This window comes from Stegodyphus dumicola, chromosome 8 (assembly GCF_044657685.1).
Source record: "Stegodyphus dumicola isolate Sdum_Otavi_A_Nest chromosome 8, ASM4465768v1".
NCBI lineage: Eukaryota > Metazoa > Arthropoda > Arachnida > Araneae > Eresidae > Stegodyphus > Stegodyphus dumicola.
In genome coordinates this window covers 128,364,563-128,384,279 of record NC_140775.1, presented here as the reverse complement: position 1 = coordinate 128,384,279, position 19,717 = coordinate 128,364,563, and the positions used below count along the sequence as shown (strand labels likewise).

The following is a 19,717-nucleotide window of genomic DNA, read 5'->3' as shown; positions in this document are numbered from 1 at the left end:
ATTCTGAAATATTGCAGGAGCCATTCTGAAATAAAGCACTCAAGCCACTCATTCAATCACACTCAAGCCGGCTTCAATTATACCCCTAGGTGTGTTAAGTGCGGTCAAGAGCACTATTTCAAAGATCGCCAGGATAGAAACAGTAAAGAAGTGCTCCCTTGTCGTGCCAACTGCAGTGAACCTCACACTTCCAGTTTTAGGGGGTTTGAGAAATTCCCAAAAAAGAAGTCTGATCAACTGAAGCTTTTCTCAAATCGTGGCATTGAAAATAAGAGTAATGCTCGTGCACTTTCGGCCGGCATTTAGTCTGACACCTTAAAAGAGGCCAAGAAAGTTTTCGCCGATTTGGCTGAACTGGTCACTGTAATCAAAACCGCTGGTTTCCAGCTTACTCAACAGATGAAGCAATTTAGTAGTCAAGAGAACAAATTTCCTAATAATACCGATAATGGGGATAACACACCAATTAGAGCTCCTATCAAATTCACAGTTTGGAACGCATGTAGCGTTCAAAGAAGCTTCAAGAGCTACAAAAGTTTCTCTACACTTAATGAGATAGACATTGCATTTATTACTGAGACGCATGCTACAACGAGCAGTAATATGAAAAATCCTAATTTCAGGTGTTAACATTGCGACCGATTAAGTCATCGTGGTGGGGGAGTTGAGATTTGTTGAAAATACTCTCCAATCATGTCACATAAATGATGAAAGAGGCAGCGGATATGAGATAGCTATTGTCGGAATTCTACTACCATCATATGATTTTATGTATCTGTCACGTATGTATAACGCCCAAAATAATCTACTGCGCGAAACTACCCTTGCAAGGTTTCTAGCTGTCAGGATTTGACTTCTGATCATGTTACTTTGATTGCTATACTCGGAGCTATAAAATGCAACAACCCAGAATTCAAGAACAGTACCGACTGAAGTCTATTTAGCTCACTCCTAGCTCGAAACACTCTTGATAAAAAATGCCTCAGAATTCATAGACACATTGAAAATACTATCAGTACCCTTACGAATCAAATTAAGGAGCAACAAATTGCCTCCCAAGATACCTGCAGAAAAATATGCAGGATTACTTCCACTTTTTATTAGAGATAAAATGAAAGAAATAGGACTCGCAAAAGGTGGAAACGAACTTGAGACTCGGAACTCAAATTCTTAATAAGTTAAATAGAGAGATTAAAAAAGATATCTCACAGCATAGAAAGGATACCTGGGAGGAAAAGATTTTTGGTTTCAACGAGCCGAATAGTTCCTTTTGGGCTTTCGATCGTAAACTCAAGCAGAAAACCACCATTAATAGGCCCATTTATTTTGAGAGCTGCTTTGCTCTTACAAATAAGGACAAGGAAAATGTCTTAGCAGAGCACTTCAAAAAACAATTTATTTCGAACAGCGATCTTTGTGACTAGAGCTTCATCTACGATGATAGAAAATTTGTCAACGATTGGATTCAAGCTCCTTATGTTCGAAACTTCACGGACTTCACATCTCCGAGGGAGATTACAGAAATAATTAAACGTCTCGAGATTCATAAAGCTCCTGGGCATGATGAAATTAAGAATATTGCCATTAAGCACCTCTCAATTAATGTTATCTGCAAATTGACGGGATTTCTTAACGCTTGTCTTGAAATTCCTATTTCCTCAAATGTTGGAAAGTGGCAAAGGTGAATTCAGTACCAAAGCCAGGGAAAAATATTACGAAACCGGATGGATACCGTCCGATAAATCTTTTGTCCGGACTTAGCAAAATCTATGAGTGTGTTATAATCAACAGAATGACTCCTTATCTGGATGTTTTATCCGCTGAACAGTTTGAGTTCAGACATGGATTATCAACTACAAAAAAACAGCTGGTTAGGCTGACAGAATTTATTGGGGATGCCATCAATAATAAATCGTGTGTTGCCTTACTCATGCTGGACGTGACGAAAGCTTTCGACCGCGTCCGACATGGGAGGGGGCTCATCTATAAGTTGATTACCTCAATTTCAGCAAAGAATTTATCCTGCTTATCCGCTCATTTATCACAGAGAGAAATATTTTAGTCAGTTTCGCAAATGAGATTTCAGAAAACCAGAGGATCACTACTGGGATCACCCAGGGGTCGATTTTAAGCCCGCTTATCTATATATATATATATATCACGTTGAGGATTTTCCTAAGGTGCAAATTAGTCATAATTATTTTCTTGGCTGCCAATCAGATGATATCGCGTTAGCAGTTAAATCTATGAGGGCAGAACTTGCAGTCCAAAAGCTCCAAGCTATTATGTCTTTAATTGAAAATTGGTATACCAAATGGCGCATCGTCATCAATGCACAAAAATCACAACTGCTTATTATTCGCCGAAAATTCGCCAAGACTCCACTCAACATTACTCTAAAATTATTGAATACAGTTATTCCCATCGTAAACAAAGCAAAGTATTTAGGTATCACCTTTAATGGTAAACTTACCTGGACGAACCACATCACGAATGTGAAAAGAAAAGCTATAGACATTATGAAGCGCCTGACGTCGTTAATAGGTAAGTATTCCGGTTTAAAGTTACACAAGAAAAGACACATCTATATTGTTATTATCAGATCGGTGTTTGCATGTGCATCGACTGCCTGGGCCGTCTACACCAAGAAAGATGTGCATAAGCTGCAAATTATGCTAAATAAAATCATTCAGTTGCTGTCTCGGGAGCACCATGTGGTCAATGCTAAATATACTCGATCCTTAAAGGTTGTACTACATAATCTACCTACTAAAATGGATAAAGATAAAATAACAAATGTCCTCACTGAAAAATATTTGCCGTTCAAAAGATTGCACAAATTCCCTGTCGAAAAACAAAATTACCGATGCCGCTATTTTTGGCATGTATCATGCAAAATGAGATAACGCAGAAAGCATCTACAGACTCAAAGATTACATATATTTTTCTATTTCGAGAGAAAAGTTTATCTCGAAAAACCAGGTCCCTCAATGGCATAAATGTCAGAAAAGCCATCATTCGCCGGAACCCAGACGTGTGAAATGTGCTTTACCGCACAGAACAGTCGATTGCCATAATTAAGGTGGGATAGAAGAATCAATGTGCATAAATTACCAGGCAACAGAACATCACACGTCCTATCATGCGTGTCCAAAATTCCCAAAAAATAGACATGCTAATCAGAAAAATAACAATTTTGAATGTTATTTCCAAATGACTAAGAATCAAACTAACAAATCCGAAATTCAGGATTGTCCAACGGCAGAGAAACCTCATGCTATTGTTGCACCAAATGTTAATGATAAAAATTACCATGTTTCAAATTCTGTCAAACCTAAGCCAAATTTAGTAATCAAGGTCAGATTTCGGAATTTTTAACCTTTGTTAATGAAATTAATGCTATTTTTGGCAAACACAGACTTGCATTAATGAATAATGTATTTATAGTACAAACAAGTATATGTCTAAGTTAAAAAGTGTGAAAATGCCCTTGACAGAAAGTACACTTTTTTTTTGAAAAGATGTGCATTTTCACATTTTTTAACTTTTAAATAATTACTGAAATCAATGATTCTTGCGAGGAAACTTTTACGTTCTTACTTTTATGCACTAATAAAAACAAGTTATTTAGCTAATTATTTCCCACTCAGTGAGTAAGTAATTCTTCTAAATTATTTACTCATTGAAGTGTCTACATAATTTGTAATTTGTTTTATATGCATACTTGTTGCTCCTACCTCAGACCTCCTTCCCCAACTTATTAGGCTTCCCTTCTCTAAACTGTACGGCTCTGAAATTTATCTTCCCACCTCGTGTTGCCATCTGCTATCCATTCAAGTTTATATGCCAAATTCGTTACCTGCTCTATCTCAGATAACCACTAACTTCCTGATGGACAAATCGCAGCACTTCTCTCTCCACCTCATTCCAATGCGCCGGCGCTAAATGATTCTGATGAATGAAATAAAATTTTATGATTAAAATGGCCGATTTTGAGGCAACAGTCTACTTTTACCAAACCATTCGAAAAAGGCAGCAACAATCGATTAAAGTATCTCATAAATGAAAAAAAACTCCATATGCGAATGGAGAAATAGTAAAAGAAAAAATGTTGGAATCTGAAGACGTATGTTTTGCAGATTTTTAAAAGTAAAAAAGGTTTTTTTTTTTTTTTTTTTTTTTTTTTTTTTTTTTTCCCCCCCATAAATATCATGCAGTTGTCAACTAGAGTTGTTACAAGAAGAACTGAAGCGATCGCAGGCCACTTAGAAGCTCAACAGACAAAAGATATGAAAAAAATGTGCATTTTTTCCTTACAACTTAACGAATTGGAAAATATAACATATACAGCACAACTGTTAATAAGTGTCAAGATAGCCTTTGATGATTTTTCTATAAAAGAAGAGTTTCAAAAAGTCCTACTGCTTAAAGAGCGCACACGAAGAAAGGGAAGGGAACAATGGCAGAGTGGAATATTGGATTCATGGCTTGAAAATGCCAACAAAATCCTTTTTTTCCAAAACGTATTGCGAGGTTCGAATCCCGCGAACGGGCTGGCTGCACCGGTGTTTTCGTGGTTTTCCCCATGTGTAACGTGTATACAAGCCAGTTTCCCTTAGAAAGTCCTCCACGAAGGTATCCCTCCCCTTAGGCAGATAGCCCTCGATGCTTTGCCGTAATTAAATAACCTAACCTAACCAAAACGTATTGCATTTCACTTCATTATACACCAGCAATCATTGTGTGCAAAAATTACTGAACTCCAAGATGTAACCGCTGTTGTTACTAAAATAATCAATTCAAGAATAAAGGCAAGTGAAGGGCAACCTAGACCATTTAAACTGCTTTTAAAAAATGACAAAGATACACAATTCACCGATCTTGTTTTTCACACTGATGTTTGTTGGCTGAATAAGGGAAACAGGCTTGAGCGATTTATCAATTTGTTGCCATAAATAAAAGAGTTTCTAAAAAAGGAAAAAGTACGAACAGCTGGAAGTCAAAAACTGATTAGCAAATTTGGCCTTTTTGACCGATTGAACAATGAAACTTAGTCATCGAAATTTGAAATTACAGGGCAGGAATGATGAGGCTGCTGATATGATCAGCGCTATCAATAGCTTCAAGTCAATGTCAGAATTGTATAGGTCTCATGTCTTAAGAAAATCGTTAACTCATTTCCCGAATACCAAAAATTGGCAGAATGTCTGTAAGAGCATAATATTAATACAGACTCATATCTTCAAACTGTGTCTGCATCGCAAACTGAATTTTATACTAGTTTTGACTTTGCGAATTTACAGCCTATTTTAGATTTCTTTATAAATCCCTTTAATATTACTGATGGAGCAAACACGGTTACTGTAATTTTAACTATTTTCATCTTCACAATATGGAAAGCTTAAATTTAGAAATAGTAAGCTTGTGTGTGACTGTGTGTGTGTGTGTGATTACATGGCAAAGCGTCGAGGGCTATCTTCCTAAGGGGAGGGATGCTTTCGTGGAGGACTTTCTAAGGTAAATTGGCTCGTATACACGTTAAACATGGGGAAAACCACGAAAACGCCCATGCAGTCAGCCCGTTCGCGGGATTCGAACCTCGGACCGAATTACCAGTGTTCAGCGACCTTACCGCTCCGCAGCTGGTGGACTCAAATAGTAAGCTTGCAAAATTATATTATTTTAGAATTTTGTGAAAATAATAATTATTAGTTTCACAAAGATATTTTAGAGCTTGGTAAACAGAAATCAGTATCCTATTTTAAAGTTACGTGCGATAAAAATTAATTCTTATTGTTCAAGTGTATTGTTGAGACATTGTCTTCGAATATGACTTGTTTGAAGTTACAGTAACTTCCAAAACCTACTAATTAGCACTTAGATAATTGTTTAAGAGCATACAAATCAAATTATATTGTCGATTAAAATAAATTAGCAGACGAATTACAAACATAAATTTCACATTGAGAAGTAAAAAAAATATTTAAAGAGTATAAATTATAAATATTTTTTATTTAGTTCCATAAAGTTATATTTTTTAAACAAAACTAGTTTGCAATAAGAGATTTTATGTTTGATTATGAAACTTAAATGGGTGGAGCCCACTAAGAACGTACATTCTTTAAAAAATGGCTACTCTAAAATCTTTTTTATAAGAAGATTTTAGAATACGCATTTTTTAAAGAAAATGGCCAATTTTTTTAATTTTATTATAAGAAGACCAGTGAACAAAATTTGATTTACGACATTTTTTTCCATATTTTTATAGTATGGAATAATGATCCATACCCAAATATCTGCTCTTATGTTACTGAGCGATCATAGTAATTAATGAAAAAAACTAATTTTCACAAGAGAGAATTCGATACATAATAAGAAACTCATCTATCTTCAACTTTTTATTCAGTTCTATATGTAACTGAGATAAGAAGATGTAGCTTGGAAAAGGGAATTAAGGTGAAAAGTTTTATACTTTTCTATTTGGAATCCATATACTCACCTTTAAGAAGCTTTCTTTTTGCGTTCGAAGTTTGTTCAGTTCGGCATGAAGAGCATTTAAAAATTCTTCTGTCGCGTCTTCTACTTTGATATTGGTGAATCCACTTTTCCCTAAAAGCTGAAGCAAAAATAGGCAAATATAAATCAACAAATCTGGACTTTTATAACCGACTTTTTTCTGAATTTAGTCGAGAGTTTTATTTATTTTCCTTTTTGATACTTGTAATAAAATTAGAAAGGTAAGAAGTAATGATGGAACGTAAAAAAGTTAAAAACGATTGAGTTGTAGTACTGAAAACAATTCGTTCATTTCTAGCATGGTCGCATAAATGTTGATTAAAAATGCTAGAAATATAATACAGCATGTCTGCGATTAATCATTTATAGCTTTAAACATTGAAACTGATTTAAATTATAACGCAGTTCTTTAATACTGAAGAATGGCTAAAGAATTCTAATACTAAAGAATTGCTCATTTTATCCACAACGTATTTTAGAGTCAAAGCTTAATTTGGAAATACTTTTTTTGGGATTTCGTATCTCTCCCGCATATAGTATATGTATATTCGTTTATTTCCCTTTACTATCCTGAAAATAATAACATGCTAATAATAAATATCTTTAAACTGTCATTTCAAAATTATTCCTTACTACATGATCCTTAGGAAACGTTAATGAAGTAGATAGTTACTTAACATTTTAGCAAATATCAGTACTAAAATTCGTGAGCTAAAACCTTAATTATACAAAGGAAAAAAAGTCAAACTAAAACTGAATCATTCTGAAACTATGGAATTTATGTTTAAGTTTTACTAACGCTATGTTACTTCATTTATTTCTTTCCTTTCTGCCTCTTTTCACCACGAGGTTATGTGAATTTGAGTTTGAGAGTTTATGTAGGTTTAAGTGTCAAGCAGTTTGATTACAAAGGTTAGACATTTACGAATAACAGTGTGAGAGTTTGGCCTGCTATCTGCTGCCTTGCCGATTCTAATAAAGTTTGTTGCCGATGCTAATGCTGTCCTAGATGGAAACACTTAGATCCTGTTTCGGTAAGTATGTGTTCAAAATTCCATCGGGTTCTAAGCAATATTGTAATCTCTAGTCAAATTAGATTTAATTTGTTGCATTAAATCCTTTATGGAACGAAACTGAATCCAGGTTGGCTGGTGAATTTTTGTATATTATAATTTCAGCGCTAATAAATGGTGAAGTAGAATAAAGTAAAGTGTTTGAATTCTGTGTCTGTTTGTTTGATGGTTAGATATTGTGGTGGTGCCAATTCATCTCACAAAACAGATCTAACACCATACGAATACTGGAGTGATATACACTGGTGTGCAAAAATTAAGGACGAAGTCGAAAAATTAGCATATCAGCTGAACGAAGAGGCAGAGCGGACAGAAAGACCAATCAGGAGATTAAGTAAGGTGATGTACGGTAGCACATGCGCAGATATGCAGGTAGACGTAATGGGGGAGTGTCTGAGTAGTATAAAGCATGTTGTCGGTGTAAGATATCATTATTTCTGGCAAAGAGATTGCACGCCGTATAGCAGTTAAAATCACACCGAGTTACTGCCTCAGCGAGAAATGGCGAATAATCAATCTGTTAGACGACATCTGGATGCTTTTACCGGAGGTCGAATCATTGGGAAGTTGGAGGAAGGCCGCAGTGTGACAAGTGTGGCTGCAGAGTTCGGAATTGCTCACAGCATCGTTTTACGACTTTGGAGACAATTTCAAACTACAGGAACAACTATCCGGGGGTTTAGTAGTGGTCGTCCACGAGGAACCACACCCGCAGATGACCGATATATTGCCTTACAGGCCAGAAGAAACAGGCGGCAGAAAGCGGGAGAAATCGCTAGACACACGACACAGGCGACTGGACGACCGATATCGCGTTTTACCGTGGCCAGAAGACTGCACGGTGGTGGTCTGTTTGCACGACGCCCTGTACGGTGTGTACCTCTAACGCCTGCCCATCGGAGAAGGCGTTCTCTGTGGTGCCGGGAACACCGGAATTGGAGAGACAATGAATGGGGACGAGTACTCTTTACAGATGAGAGCAGATTCAGTCTGAGTAGCGATTCTCATTGCATACTCATCTGGAGAGAGTGGGAAGCCGCAATCATCCCTCGAACATCATTGAAAGGGACAGGTATGGAGGTGGCGGTGTTCTCGTTTGGGGAGGCATCATGCTTGGTAGTCGTACAGACCTTCACATCCTCTACGCAGGTTCAGTCAACGGGACCCGTTATTGTAACGAGATTCTTCTTCCATATGTGTGTCTTTTTAGAGGCGCTATGGGCCCGCAGTTCCTTTTCATGGACGACAATGCACCATGTCATCACACAGTGGCTGCCGAACAGCTCTTAGGGAGTGAGGATATTGAACGTATGGATTGGCCGGCACGATCTCCGGATCTCAATCCCATCGAGCATGTATGGGAGTTTCTAGGCAGTCGCTTGGCAGCTCGTACCTTACCACCAGCAACGATTCCGGAGCTTCGATTGGCGCTGCAAGACGAATGGGCAGCAATGCCTCAACAACTCATTGACACCCTCATTCTCAGCATGGGCAGACGCTGTGAAACCTGCCTAGCAGTCAGGGGAGATCATATCCCCTATTAAAGACCGGATGTTTCTTGCTGGACGCCCATCACATGGATGTTTCGACCTACAGTCGCATTGCGCTCCATGCTACTTTTTCAATAAAGCTTCTTTTTATCCCTCTGATTTCTCTTTTAGTAAGTGTTGCTTACATTACTCATGTCCTTACGTATTGGGGATCTTACGGTATTAAATGTGTTGATTTGGAAAGCTTTTGTATAAAGTTATATTGAAAAAACCGTCTCGTCCTTAATTTTTGCACACCAGTGTTGTTAAGTTAGAATACAGCGCCACCTATTTAATAAGCGGAGAAACTCTCACTTGGCCATCTGGATTCGGCTAAGCAACACGCCAGAGCATGTATTAGATCTGAATAGTTAATTACTGTAAATAAATTAGTTTAGTTCTTTTGCTATACAGTCCACTTATTAGTTTAGAATCATAGTACAAGTATATTAGCAAGGTTAGTTGGATACCACAGCAGATAGAAACTGCATTGAAAGATAAAACTCCATCAGAGCTTTTTGAGCAGTTTTATTCCTGTGAAGTATATGATCTCATTGTAAAAGAAACTCTACGATATGGAACAGAGGTAAAAATCGAACACGATTTCTTGACCACTGCCAACGAACTACGTGTTTTTATTGGAATTTCGCTTCTGTTTATCATTCAAATATCTGCGAACTTGACTACTGGTCAGATGCGGTAAAGAATCTGATGCGAGAAATGATACTCCTCTTGGTACTCGGTTTGTAATGAAACTAACACAGAATATTGTGAATCCTTCAAGCTACACTTTATATTTTGATAACTTTTTTACTAGCATTTATCTTTTGAAAAGTCCTGGTGAACAGGGTTTTCGAGCTACAGTAACCATACGAGAAAAATCGGATAATCCACGAGTTTTCTTTAGAAGAATCTAAGTCTATGCGGAAGAAAGGAAGAGGCACGTTTTGACGAGAAATCTGAGATTTTTCTGATGCGATGGAATAATAATAGTACTGTCACTGCTGATACAAATTTCAGCACTTTAGAACAATTCTTTGATCTGAAGAAGCGAGTGAGAGGACACAAAGATAAAGTTAACGTAAAGATGCCAAATTTGATTAATTCTTATAACAAACATATGAGCGGTGTGGATCACCACGACTGGTCGGCTGGCTATGGTAAACGACTGGATAATTCACAAAACTCTGAACAAAAATGAAGCTCTGAACTTGAAGGAGTTCCGAAGAGCTGTAACAGCAGTTTATCTAAGAGAAATTGTGGCAAGAACAAAAGGTAGACCTAGGATCTGGACTGTACCTTCTGATGCAAAAGAAGACATTCGTAAAGATAGTGTTGATCATTTTTACTTCCTTGTACGAAGTAAAAAGGAAGTATTGTAATTGCGAAAAGTTTCAGGCAGCATATTTCAACGAAAATATCCATTTCGACCGCTATCGAATGCAATTTAACAATGTTTTTGTGTGATATCTGTACGTAAGGACAGAATAAAAGACTCGTTTCCTCCAAAAAAATTATAAAACTGCTTTAAAATTAATTCTGAAGAGAATTTTTCGTGGCGTCTGTACGAACGTATGTACGTACGTACCTCGAACTCAAAAACGAGTAGCCTCACAGCGTTGAAATTTTGTATATAGGACTGCTATAACATGTAGATGTGCACCTCGTATTTTGGTTGCAATCTGCCGCACCAAACGTATATAAATATATTTATATATATTTCCACTCTGTTACCCGGCTCAGTGATCTCAGTTTCTTTACTCTTATATGTTTGTAAATTGTACATTTTTTGCTTTAAAAATGATTGAATTATGTTGTTTTTATCTTCCGGTTAAGGTTTTTATGCCTTTAGTAAATCTGTATGCAATATTTTTAGAATTATCAACAATTTTAAAGTTGTTTAAGTGCCGCTAAGCCTTTTTTTTATGGCGGCCATTGATTGTTTACATTTGAAACAGCAGACTAGTGGATTTGTTGCCAATCTAGAGAAACTTAGCTTCGCAACAACAAAGATAACGCCTTCATTTATTATTGCCAATTAAATCATGCTTAATCCTTTCTGGAATTTTTTCGAGGAAATAAGTGTTTAAGATTTACTTCGTAATTTTTAATGCAGATATTTTGTGTGTTTATGTATTTTTGCCTTCTCGCGAAGTGAGAACTGAATTAATTGAATGAGAAATACTCAATCATCTGTGAAAAACTGTTTCTTTTTTGTTTTGTTTGCTTAATTTTTTTATACATCATTCTAGCTTTATTATAGTATTTGAATAGAACATGTGGCAACGATTAGATAATTCTATTCTTTAAATGATATACATTTTGTGCATTATAAGTTATAATATGAACGAAATATAATATTGTTAAGTGAATCTAGCGCCAGAGTGTCGCTATGGTAAACAAATACTAGAGTGAATTTTAAAGAATGCATTTATTGTATTGTGGTTTATGTGTGGTTATGTGCGAAGTAGATTTAATTCAATCCAATAAGTTTAAACGAAATTCAAGAAAAAATGCGTATAATTTAATACTCCGTACAAGGAAGTCATGTGGTGTACACATCAGATTTTTTACTAAAGCAAGAAAAACAGTGTCGTTGTCAAAGAGAGGGCTGCAAAGGAAAACCCAAAACATACTGTATCAAATGTGACAAAACACTTTGTCAGGCTTGCTTTAAACCTTTCCACCAAGATTAGAGTGAAATTCATCTTAAAAGTGAACTATCTTGTAAATAAGAAAGTATTAGTCGAATAAAGTAAAATTTGTACACGGAAATCACTTTTCATCATCGAAGAGAACACTAAAAACATCGTAAGTGCAAATTTTATCCCAGAGTCCTATTTAGAGGACGGGCCAGATTTCTTATATATATAAAAAATTTTCTAATTTTGTTATATTTAGTTTGTTTAGGTTTAATTAACCTTAGAAAATATCATTCGTTCCAAATTTGAACAAAATAAATAAATTGGGATAAAATGGGTTAAGATCTGAATGTTAATGTCTCAAATATATGGCTGTTTGTATATTTTATGACTACTTTATTTGTTTAATTAATTAGATTGAAAGCAAACTTTCTGCTCTCCGATTTATTACCTATAACATTTCGATGATAAATCTGAAATTGCATTTTATTATTTATTTACTAATTTAACTTTGTGTATGTGAAAATGAAAAATATCACTGTGAAGTTTCTCACATGCTATTTTTAAGGTAATATGGCTGAGGTTAAATATAATTGTGTTTCATTATTAAAACTATTAACTTTTTAATTAAAAAACACTTGGATTTTATTTTCTTCCTTTTTAGTTTTTCCTTTATTTCTTTTAGTTCCTTTTTAGTTTGGTAATATTATTAAAACAGTTAAGCACAATGAAAACTTCGCTAAGATATATTTTATTCTTTACTTTAGACTGAGCTTATTATCAAAGTTTAAACATATTTCTCGTTGAAAGCTTTTTTTGAATGTAACAATTATAATTTGGCGATTTTCTAGAATATTTTCTTTCAGATTTCTGAATAACTTAAAACTGTCAGCTGACACCCTGTCAGAAAATGGTCCAAGTGTAACCTCTTAATCTTTCAACTACAGCAATTTGGAATAGTATTTTTAATTTTAATTTTATTTATTTATTTATTTGGAAGCGGAGATGGAACAACTCTTAGAAGTCAACATATCTACAAATTTAAGTAGTACAATCATCTCAGTCTATAGTAATAAAAATGTAGCATTTTATTAGAGTTTGTGAAGATTACAAAGAACTATGCATATAATAGCATCTAATAAAATTTTGTAACTACATGAATATACGCAGTCATCAGATTCAAAGTTCATCGTTTTTAGATGCTAAGTATACATATTATATAAATTCATCATTCATTAATAGTATTATGTATAGTAATAGAAAATTAGGATTAATGTTTCAAATTGCAATTTTTTTAACAATTTGTCTTGCATTTACTGTATATTTGTTCACGACGTATGCATATCAGTTATAAAACATGAAAAATACACAGAAAGCAGCTAATCTTATATAACAGCTGACTGTGAAAGAAAAATTACAGTGCTCTTAATTACAGTTATAATGCTTTTAAATCTTCCTATTGTAAATAGCCGCTTTCTAATTGACATTAGATTAATTCCATTATCCATTAGAAAATAATTACAGTGAATTATATCTATTGATGACGTTTCTAAGAGGTCGCCTTTTGAAAGAGACCTGTATTTTTTGTGAACATTAAGAAACATTGCAGTGAATATCACATTTCTAAGACCATCATATCTACAGCCAAAATCCTTTAAAACCGCAAACGGTTGCGTTTAAAGAGGACTCACTATATTTTTAATAAAACATGTACATCTTAGTTATACACTTGCTACATTTTGATTTTCTGTCAAAACAGAGGAACAGGGGTTCTCTTTCTTTAGAAGTATGTGAAGTTAAAAAAATGGACACTATATGACAAAAATGGAATTAGATTCAAAAACACACCTCTTGAACATGCCTGAAATTCATTATTCTGCTCGGAATAAATTTATCTAAAGGAAATTTTTAATAAGTATTAGAACTCAAATGCTAAGTCAGATCAATGTAGTAAGGGTCATTTCGTCTGAATATATCTTTTCTTAATCATAAAGTGACTTTTCGAACAGCGAATGAAACGGGCAAAACAGAATAAGTGAGGACGGCAGCGGACGAAACGACACTATTTCGAACTCGGTACGAAAAGAGGAAGGACGAAATGGCACTAACCCAAGGGAAGGCATGTCTTCGTGGAGGATGTTTTAAATAAAACTCGCTCGTAAACATGTTACGCAAGGAAAAAACCACGAAAGCGCCCATGTAGTCAGCCTTTTCACCGAGATTTGAACCCTGGACCGAACTACCAGTGATCAGCGTTTTTACCGCTTGGTCGCTGGTGAGCCTTGTGCCTACATAAAAAGCTTAAGAATTGGAAGAACGACGCTTTCTTAATGTACACCTTTTATTTAATTTTTTCATTAATTTTTATCCATCTAACTAATTATTTATTTTTTCCGATATTTGAACTTTTTCTCAGATTTATTTTCAAAGGAACAATGTCTTGAAAGTTTTGCGAATCGAAAATAAATGATTAAGTCTTAGATGAGATACGTTCTACCAATCAAAAAAAAATTTTTCACTTTTAGAATGTAATATATGTAAGTTATGCATACTGCTTATCTCAGCAAATGCTCAAATTTTTTTTCTTTGTTGAAATTCATAGAAATGTTTTTCATTAAACTAACCCCAATAAAACGTAGAATTTTATTTAATTTTTTATGTTTGAATGTTAGCTTCAAGAATGGAGCTAACAAACAAGTTATAAGGTCTAATCGTTCACGGGAGCATACAAATTGTCAGTGACCTTCTGTAAGATCGCTGGTGACTTCTCACTAGTCAACAGAGTCCACCGAGGGGTAAAGTTGTGGAACACTGGTAGTTGAGTCCGAGTCGCCGACGGGCTGGCTGCATGGGAGTTTTCGTGGTTTTCCTGATGTGTAAGCTGTATACGAGCCAGTTCTCTTAGAAGGCATCTCACGAAGACATCCCTCCCCTCGGGCAGGCTTTGCCGTACTCCCATACACCAACCAACCCAAACTCACTAATCAATATGATGTTCAGTAACAATAAGAATAAGGATAAAGTTTGAAACCTTTTATTCAAGAGAACTATTTACAAGAGTACACCTCGTGCTTAAAATATAGATGACTGCTTATGGTGTTATGTTACGTAGAAATGAAGAAGCCACCTAATATTTACCGAAAGTAAGTAGACATTAGCTCTACACACTTGACTAGAAAACCAACAACCTTCCGGCGTCCTCGAGTCATGATGAAATCGTAACTCCAGCCAAAATTGCAAGTTCTGCCACCGGGCGTTAAATTAGATCAAGTAAAATGCATTATATTACATGGTATACATAGCGATACATACAGGTGGATACATATATTACATGGTATGCATAGCGATACGTACAGGTGGATGTTTTATGGCGTTATTTATTGTAATGAGTACAGGCATCATGTTTCAGGACATTAACATACTCCAGTAGATAAAGGCGTGAGAAGATGATAAATACGTGATGTAGATCAGGGTTTCACAACCGACGGTCCGCGAAATATCCAGCTCTCTGCCCCAAAATTGTGCTAATTGGGTCGAATTATTAAACTTACTGGTCCGCGAGAACGTACCAAAATATTTTACCGGTCCTTGGAGTAAATCGAATTGAGAAACACTGATGTAGATGATGTTCTTTTAAAGCATGTTTGAAAACATGATCTGTTTACATCAGTGTTTACTATCAAAATTAAGTTAGCACCATAAAATTGTTTACAAAGCGTACTTCATTCTGCATATTTATGTTTACTGCTTGCATTTAGATATTGTTGTATAGATGTTGTATAGATATTGTTGTATAGATGTTGTATAGATTGTTGTATAGACGACTTTAGCTATTTAGTATTGACAAATGAGTTGCTAAAGTATCAGTGCAACCATACAACAATACTTAAATTGTTGTATTGATATTTTAACAAGTCAATCGACAAAATATTGAGTTGCTAAAGTATCAGTACAATTAATAAACTTAACATTTCAAGGTAATAAATTAAATAGAGGAATTCAAGATTAGCCTAACAGGCTTTCTCAGACAATTAACTTACTGGCACACTTAATGCAACGGCCGAAAATGGCTAAACCCTGACAGCAGAAGTCGACGTAGCCAATTCTCGCATTCCCTTTCGATCTCAAAAGCTTCGCCTTAAATACCCTTAACTCATTTGCATCCTAAACACGTTTACTTGCTAACTTATTTACATTCTGGTGAGGAAACGGAAAGTAGAATTGACAATACAGGCTTAAATAATACATAACAGGATAGTATTTTCTCCCTCCTTCCATCATGCCTTCGTCGTGTAACTGTTAGCACACTCGGCGCGTATTCGAGAGGTTCAGGTTAGAGACCCGGCGAGCGCAATGCTCATTTTTCACGTCTCCAGCATGGCGTCTGAACTAAAAAAAAGGTAGTAGATTATGATTATTCCCCACCGGGATTTGACGACTGGGTCCCTTAATCTCCAGTCGTCTTTAAAAGGGGGAGTATATAAGGTATTTTCTCCCTCCTTCCAGCATGCTTTCGTGGTGTAACGGTTAGTACAATCGGCGCGTATCAGACTAAACCAGTGATTCTCAACAGGTTTTCCCTCATGTGCCCTTTTCACCATTGCTAAACGATCATTCAATCCATCCTTCCCAAAACTTGAAAAGTACATATGCGTTTGTTTAAATATGGATTATTTTTAATGCATTTTATAAATTAAACAAGTATAAAAAATGTTGATAAATACCAAAATTTTAACAAAAGTTTTTTTTTTTTTTTTTTTTTTTTTTTTTTTTTTTTTTTTTTTTTAATATTCATAAACTAAATCTAAATATTTAATAGGTAAAGAAAAGGTTGACTAGATTACTCCCTGAAACTGTGAAATTCCCCTTAGGGGTATTCCTCCTGATTGAGGACCCATAGTCTAGACAGAATTAGTTTTTAATAGTTGACTGAATGTACTTGTTATATAAAACTTCGAATTACCTGCATGTTTTTTAAAAATAAAAGTTAAGACACAAATTTAAAAAAAAATTATGTTTAAAATTTGATGCTGAATTCCTGACTTCCTGCAATAATTATTATGATTAAAAATTGAAATTTCAAGTGGGAATGAAATAAATTTATCTAAAATCCAAGTTGTTAAAATTTAACTAGATTATTTGAAACCGTGCTTTTAATTCACTATGAAAACAGTATTTGTGATAGCGCACATAAATGTTCCCTTAATCATAATAGAATACGGTGCTTTTATCTTTCTTGTTGAAATAAAAGTTCGGCTTTAATTCTCCATATTAAATTCATTATATGCAAAATTTTCTGCAGTGTTAAATTAGTCATAAATTATTCTCTGTATATGATGAAAATTTACGTACATTTTATATTCCTTATAATTTTGTAGAATTAAAAGAATCAGTGTGGCCAGTATTCCCTTTCACCTCCCTTTGTCAGACTTATACGAGGGCACTTCCATTTGTCGCGTAAATATAATAACAAAGTTACACATACTTGTATATGTTTATAATTACATCATTTTGATTGACTCTCTTAATTCAGCCAGAGCCCAAAATGAAATGTGTTCCTCTACTTAAATTTATTGTTCAATTATTTGTTATTAATTTAATTTATTTTTTATTTTATCTTTATTCATGAATCGACTTTGTGCAGCTGAAGAAAAAAGGGAAAAAATATTCATTTTAACGTAGCATATATATATGTGTGTGGGTTTTTTGTCAGTGTGGGCTTTTATCAATGTGCGCTTTCATCGGTGTGGGTATTAGTCGCGTGGGCAATTATCCCAGTGGGGTCTTTTTTGTGAGCTTTTGTCGCGTGCGCTTTCGTCCAGTGGGTCTGGTCACCCCTGGATAATGGTAGTGAAAGAAGGTTTTGTATCCAAGATGTTTTTTTTTAAATACATAACATTAAAATTAAATATAAAGCTTAAAAGATGATTGATGTTTTGGGTTTTAAAAAAATGGCTTACAAATTTGAAGTAATTTTTAGGTCGGATTTCTTGCCAAAAAAAGTAAATCTCAAATTAATTTTAAAGAGAACACGATAACAGTAACAGTGGATGAAGTAGACGGGGAGAATAAGTCGACGCCCAACTCTAAATTGGAACATTTTGCGTAAGGATAAAGGAAAGAAATAATCGGAATTTTATGAATTATTTAGCGATAGGTCTGAACTAACCCATGTCATAATCCACGAAGTCGAAACAGAAAAAATGTTCCTTGTAAGTTAAAGCTTATAGCGTTAATATATAGTTATAGTTGTGTGACTCCATTTTTTTTCCTCCTCCATATTGACGGATATAAAATCAGACATCAAACTGCGATATGGATAATACAAGTTCAACAGCCAGTGAAAGTGAAACTTCCTCTAATTTTCTTATTCATCTTAACCAGTGTCCCTCAATTTCCTGTACACGTCGCGGAGGAGGAAAATGTCGGCCAGGTCCGATACATCACAGAGGGAGAAACTCTTGCCAACAGGTTCCATCGCCAAATCCCTTGGCGAATTTCCGTCTTCTTTCTAGCGGCGTAGAAAACAAACTGATTTACGTCACGTCTATGGAGCTTTTCCATCTTTACATAGACGTTCTTTGGCTGTACGTGGGCTGTAGTTATCTGTGTAGTTAAGCGCGAACCCACTACCAAAATGAAAAAGAACCGGGAATGCTCATCAGGGATAAATAGAAAGGGCTAGTTTATTCCTTTCAGCGACTCCGCGCCGACGCGAGCCTCGTAGTGGGGAGCATGGACCTTATAAGCTCTGAGGCGATTTTCTGGAGGTCGCATATCCCAAATTAATTTTAACCACATATATTTGTTTTCTAATAATGTAAATATTTAAAGTAATTTGTATATATACATAGTTTTAGTCAGTTTTTCTTTTAAATTCTATATTTTAAAGTATCGTTTATATGATATGGGTACTGTTCCGTTAAGAGAGGCGTCAGTTAAAATGCGGCACTTTTTTGCCGCCAATTTTCGCCAAATATTAAATTATAAAATAATAATAGAGTTTAAAAAAATGAGTTTTTTTTTAATTTCTTAATTCTTAATAAAAGTAAAATTTTCTTTTTAATTTTGTAACTTTGTAAACAGAACGAAATACAATCTAAACAGGTAGGATAAAATTACGAATATCGTTCAATACTGCAGAAAAATTTTGAGTTTTTGAATGTAGTCGACACCACATATATTTTATTAAATATGATTCTAAATAGTGGCAACCAGTGCCGCGCTGACGTTTATTTATCCATTTAGCACTACTCCACAGTTTGGGTATGGCAGCCAGTTTCGGGGACTACCAAATTGTAGCCGTGATTCACAGTGAAATATTCATACCCAGCATTTCTTAGTTCTTCTTGCAGGGGCCGTACCTTGGTGTTAATGTTAATGTATTCTTACTTTTTCGGAATTTTTAATAGCCTTGGTTAATATTTCATAATCGAGCTTGGCGAGAGTTTTTTATTTAGCGCGATTTTGATTTGATTGTGGTTTCCGGCTGTATGTTTTCTTGTGGCAAACCTAGAGCTTTATTTCGGTAATTGAAAGAGTGCGAATTTAGTGTAGCCAGAAGATTTTTTTAAATTTAATTTTGAAATACTGTGTTTGTTTTTAAAAGTTTTACTGTTAAATATTATTATATATATATATGTTTAATACTATTATATTTATATAAATATTTGCAGAAAGTTAAGCTGTTGTTGGTGGGAGAATTTTGGATTTCAGATGACGCGAAGTTATGAATGTTTCATTTAATTTTATTTAGTTAATTATTTTTTTGTAGTTTTGTTTCTTGCATATGGCAATCGAAAGACGTGGAATATTTAAAGTTTTGAACGAAAGTTGCCGCCCAACCGGTATAGTGGTTAGCGTTGCTGACTACCGTGCCGAAGGGTCCGGGTTCGAATCCCGGAGAAGGCATGGATGTTTGTATATGTTTAATAAAAATTTGTAAAAACGTTTGTTG

The 19,717-nt window shown here is 34.9% G+C and overlaps 1 protein-coding gene across 4 annotated transcripts in view; it reads right to left on the bottom strand.

Moving 5' to 3' along the window:
• Positions 1 to 19,717, bottom strand: part of LOC118187330 (uncharacterized) — a 152,908-nt gene that overhangs the window by 15,581 nt on the left and 117,610 nt on the right. For all 4 annotated transcript variants that reach the window (XM_085822396.1, XM_035357526.2, XM_085822397.1 and 1 more), the window contains one exon: positions 6,500 to 6,616. In XM_085822396.1, coding sequence (XP_085678522.1) covers positions 6,500 to 6,616 — 117 coding nt within the window. The remainder of the gene's footprint in view (positions 1 to 6,499; positions 6,617 to 19,717) is intronic.